The sequence below is a fragment of the Salvelinus alpinus genome, chromosome 6, assembly GCF_045679555.1.
Source record: "Salvelinus alpinus chromosome 6, SLU_Salpinus.1, whole genome shotgun sequence".
NCBI classification, from domain to species: Eukaryota; Metazoa; Chordata; class Actinopteri; order Salmoniformes; family Salmonidae; genus Salvelinus; species Salvelinus alpinus.
In genome coordinates, this window is record NC_092091.1 from 86,786,388 (window position 1) to 86,791,387 (window position 5,000).

The following is a 5,000-nucleotide window of genomic DNA, read 5'->3' on the forward strand; positions in this document are numbered from 1 at the left end:
CCTACTATCACCACCACTAGTCAGTCCTATTATCACTAGTCAGTCCTACTATCACCACCACTAGTCAGTCCTACTATCACCACCACTAGTCAGTCCTACTATCACCACCACTAGTCAGTCCTACTATCACCACCACTAGTCAGTCCTACTATCACCACCACTAGTCAGTCCTACTATCACCACCACTAGTCAGTCCTACTATCACCACCACTAGTCAGTCCTATTATCACTAGTCAGTCCTACTATCACCACCACTAGTCAGTCCTACTATCACCACCACTAGTCAGTCCTACTATCACCACCACTAGTCAGTCCTACTATCACCACCACTAGTCAGTCCTACTATCACCACCACTAGTCAGTCCTACTATCACCACCACTAGTCAGTCCTACTATCACCACCACTAGTCAGTCCTACTATCACCACCACTAGTCAGTCCTATTATCACCACCACTAGTCAGTCCTACTATCACCACCACTAGTCAGTCCTACTATCACCACCACTAGTCAGTCCTATTATCACCACCACCAGTCAGTCCTATTATCACCACCACTAGTCAGTCCTACTATCACCATCACTAGTCAGTCCTATTATCACCAGTCAGTACTATCACCACCACCACTCAGTCAACTGTGGTGGATGAGTAGCCAGGCCAGCCCAGCTCAGTTCAGTTTGTGTCAGTAGAATAACTGAATCAGTCCTACCTGTTTGCTGTACTTATTCCCCGTTTGGGATCCATACTCAGAACACTGGTCTGACCCCAGAGACATGGCATCAGCATTCCCACTTCCCCCACTACCACTGGACCCTCCAGACCCCACGAAGGTGTTAGAGGGGGGCAGCTCCTGTACGGCCTGGTGCTTTTTCCCCTCGGCTGGGGGGCTGTAGGGCTGGAGGTGTACCGCGGGGAGCGGCGAGCTTGACTTATAATGCCTGGCCAGATCTGGGCTCGACTGGTGATGCCTGGCGCCCATGCGTGGGCTCCCGGGGTCTCCGTCCACAGCGCAGTACCTCGCCGCCAACCTCTCGCTGGCGCTGCTCACGTCCTCGTCGTCATCGTCGATGTCGGCGATGTGGTGGTCGTTGCCGTGGCGACGGAGCCCGTTGACCGTGACGATGCCGCTGTAGAGTGGCCGTTCTGTTTTATTACCGGCTCCGGCTCCTCCAGCGCCTGCGTTCCGTTTGTCCCTGCGGGGCTTCCGTCCGCGGTCCAACGTCCCTCCCCTGGTTTGTGGCACGGCCGGTTGAGGGCTAAAGAAATCCTCCTCTGGTTCTTTCTTCCCGGCCTCGTATCCGTTCTTGCCCTGGGCGCCGCACTGGCGGGCCATCACCACTAGGAGGATGACCAGGATGACTGCGGCGGCGCCCGCCAGCACACCGATGGCTACCGAGAGACGCTGTTTCCCCAACGCTCGCTCGCTGTCGGGGTCGCCCGCGATGTCCAGGTAGAGAGGGGCGGCCAGACTACGAGCCACCTAGAGAGAGGGGTGGTGGGTGGGAAGGGGATATAAAAGAATTCAAGGGTTTATGTTAAGAAAAGCAGACACTGTAAATCACTACTCTGCCCTACCAAGGCAAAACGCAGTAACCACCAATTTGGTAAAAAAATCTCTGATCTGCTGTGATGGCCAGGTATATTATCTGATGAATGTGGTATTTAGTTTCCTTACACAAGAACAAGGCAGTTGTTCAGAATATATCATGGAGTCTGTCTAGACAGAAAAATACTTTGAAGTCAGATTTTGCAGTAAAAAAACATTACTTAGTTACGGCGTTTTGCATTATAACGCCAGAGTGAGTAGACTACAAGACACCCGGAGAAAGAGAGAGAGAAAATCAATACATTTACATATCGAAATATTATTTCAGACTAAATTATATCAATATCTGACTTCTAGTATCGAACTGTAAAAAATAAATAAACAAAATTTAATAAAATGCTAGGTAGCATTAGTCGGCGGCTGTAGCTAGTCGGCTGTAGCTAGTCGGCTGTAGCTAGTCGGCTGTACCTAGTCGGCTGTACCTAGTCGGCTGTACCTAGTCGGCTGTACCTAATCGGCTGTAGCTAGTCGACTGTATCTAGTCGGCTGTATCTAGTCCGGCTGTAGCTAATCGGCTGTAGCTAGTCGGCTGTACCTAGTCGGCTGTAGCTAGTCGGCTGTATCTAGTCGGCTGTAGCTAGTCGGCTGTAGCTAGTCGGCTGTAGCTAGTCGGCTGTATCTAGTCGGCTGTAGCTAGTCGGCTGTAGCTAGTCGGCTGTATCTAGTCGGCTGTACCTAGTCGGCTGTACCTAGTCGGCTGTACCTAGTCGGCTGTATCTAGTCGGCTGTACCTAGTCGGCTGTACCTAGTCGGCTGTACCTAGTCGGCTGTACCTAGTCGGCTGTATCTAGTCGGCTGTACCTAGTCGGCTGTAGCTAGTCGGCTGTATCTAGTCGGCTGTATCTAGTCGGCTGTACCTAGTCGGCTGTAGCTAGTCGGCTGTAGCTAGTCGGCTGTAGTTAGTCGGCTGTAGCTAGTCGGCTGTAGCTAGTCGGCTGTACCTAGTCGGCTGTAGCTAGTCGGCTGTAGCTAGTCGGCTGTACCTAGTCGGCTGTAGCTAGTCGGCTGTACCTAGTCGGCTGTAGCTAATCGGCTGTAGCTAGTCGGCTGTAGTTAGTCAACTGTATCTAGTCCGGCTGTAGCTAATCGGCTGTAGCTAGTCGGCTGTATCTAGTCGGCTGTAGCTAGTCGGCTGTAGCTAGTCGGCTGTAGCTAGTCGGCTGTATCTAGTCGGCTGAAGCTAGGCGGCTGTATCTAGTCGGCTGTAGCTAGTCGGCTGTAGCTAGTCGGCTGTATCTAATCGGCTGTAGCTAGTCGGCTGTACCTAGTCGGCTGTAGCTAGTCGGCTGTATCTAGTCGGCTGTAGCTAGTCGGCTGTAGCTAGTCGGCTGTAGCTAGTCGTCTGTATCTAGTCGGCTGTAGCTAGTCGGCTGTATCTAGTCGGCTGTAGCTAGTCGGCTGTAGCTAGTCGGCTGTACCTAGTCGGCTGTAGCAAGTCGGCTGCAGCTAGTCGGCTGTATCTAGTCGGCTGTATCTAGTCGGCTGTAACTAGTCGGCTGCAGCTAGTCGGCTGTATCTAGTCGGCTGTAGCTAGTCGGCTGTATTTACTCGGCTGTACCTAGTCGGCTGCAGCTAGTCGGCTGTATCTAGTCGGCTGTATCTAGTCGGCTGTAGATAGTCGGCTGTACCTAGTCGGCTGTAGCTAGTCGGCTATACCTAGTCGGCTGTAGCTAGTCGGCTGTATCTAGTCGGCTGTAGCTAGTCGGCTGTACCTAGTCGGCTGTACCTAGTCGGCAGTAGCTAGTCGGCTGTATCTAGTCGGCTGTAATTATGTCGGCTGTAGCTAGTCGGCTGTATCTAGTCTGCTGTATCTAGTCGGCTGTAAGGTCAGTACTGGTTAGGGACATGGTAAGGTCAGTACTGGTTAGAGACATGGTAAGGTCAGTACTGGTTAGAGACATGGTAAGGTCAGTACTGGTTAGGTATATGGTAAGGTCAGTACTGGTTAGAGACATGGTAAGGTCAGTACTGGTTAGAGACATGGTAAGGTCATGGTAAGGTCAGTACTGGTTAGAGACATGGTAAGGTCAGTACTGGTTAGAGACATGGTAAGGTCAGTACTGGTTAGAGACATGGTAAGGTCATGGTAAGGTCAGTACTGGTTAGGGTCATGGTAAGGTCAGTACTGGTTAGAGACATGGTAAGGTCAGTACTGGTTAGAGACATGGTAAGGTCAGTACTGGTTAGAGACATGGTAAGGTCAGTACTGGTTAGAGACATGGTAAGGTCAGTACTGGTTAGGTATATGGTAAGGTCAGTACTGGTTAGAGACATGGTAAGGTCAGTACTGGTTAGAGACATGGTAAGGTTATGGTAAGGTCAGTACTGGTTAGATACATGGTAAGGTCAGTACTGGTTAGAGACATGGTAAGGTCAGTACTGGTTAGAGACATGGTAAGGTCATGGTAAGGTCAGTACTGGTTAGAGACATGGTAAGGTCACTACTGGTTAGATACATGGTAAGGTCAGTACTGGTTAGAGACATGGTAAGGTCAGTACTGGTTAGAGACATGGTAAGGTTATGGTAAGGTCAGTACTGGTTAGAGACATGGTAAGGTCACTACTGGTTAGATACATGGTAAGGTCAGTACTGGTTAGAGACATGGTAAGGTCAGGGTAAGGTCAGTACTGGTTAGAGACATGGTAAGGCCAGTACTGGTTAGAGACATGGTAAGGCCAGTACTGGTTAGAGACATGGTAAGGTCAGTACTGGTTAGAGACATGGTAAGGTCAGGGTAAGGTCAGTACTGGTTAGAGACATGGTAAGGTCAGTACTGGTTAGGGACATGGTAAGGTCAGTACTGGTTAGAGACATGGTAAGGTCAGTACTGGTTAGAGACATGGTAAGGCCAGTACTGGTTAGAGACATGGTAAGGTCAGTACTGGTTAGAGACATGGTAAGGTCAGTACTGGTTAGAGACATGGTAAGGTCATGGTAAGGTCAGTAGTGGTTAGAGACATGGTAAGGTCAGTACTGGTTAGGGACATGGTAAGGTCAGGGTAAGGTCAGTACTGGTTAGAGACATGGTAAGGCCAGTACTGGTTAGAGACATGGTAAGGTCAGTACTGGTTAGAGACATGGTAAGGTCAGTACTGGTTAGAGACATGGTAAGGTCAGTACTGGTTAGAGACATGGTAAGGTCAGTACTGGTTAGAGACATGGTAAGGTCATGGTAAGGTCAGTACTGGTTAGAGACATGGTAAGGTCAGGGTAAGGTCAGTACTGGTTAGAGACATGGTAAGGCCAGTACTGGTTAGAGACATGGTAAGGTCAGTACTGGTTAGAGACATGGTAAGGTCATGGTAAGGTCAGTAGTGGTTAGAGACATGGTAAGGTCAGTACTGGTTAGAGACATGGTAAGGTCAGTACTGGTTAGGGACATGGTAAGGTCACTAC

At 50.0% G+C, this 5,000-nt stretch overlaps 1 protein-coding gene across 2 annotated transcripts in view; it reads right to left on the bottom strand.

Annotated features, from left to right (window-relative positions):
• LOC139579525 (protocadherin-7-like) overlaps window positions 1-5,000 on the bottom strand; it is a 93,052-nt gene that overhangs the window by 74,017 nt on the left and 14,035 nt on the right. For both annotated transcript variants that reach the window (XR_011675773.1, XM_071408242.1), the window contains exon 4: window positions 707-1,477. Coding sequence is in view for 1 of the 2 variants with exons in the window: in XM_071408242.1 (XP_071264343.1) it covers window positions 707-1,477 (771 nt within the window). In the remaining variant the exon portion in view is untranslated. The remainder of the gene's footprint in view (window positions 1-706; window positions 1,478-5,000) is intronic.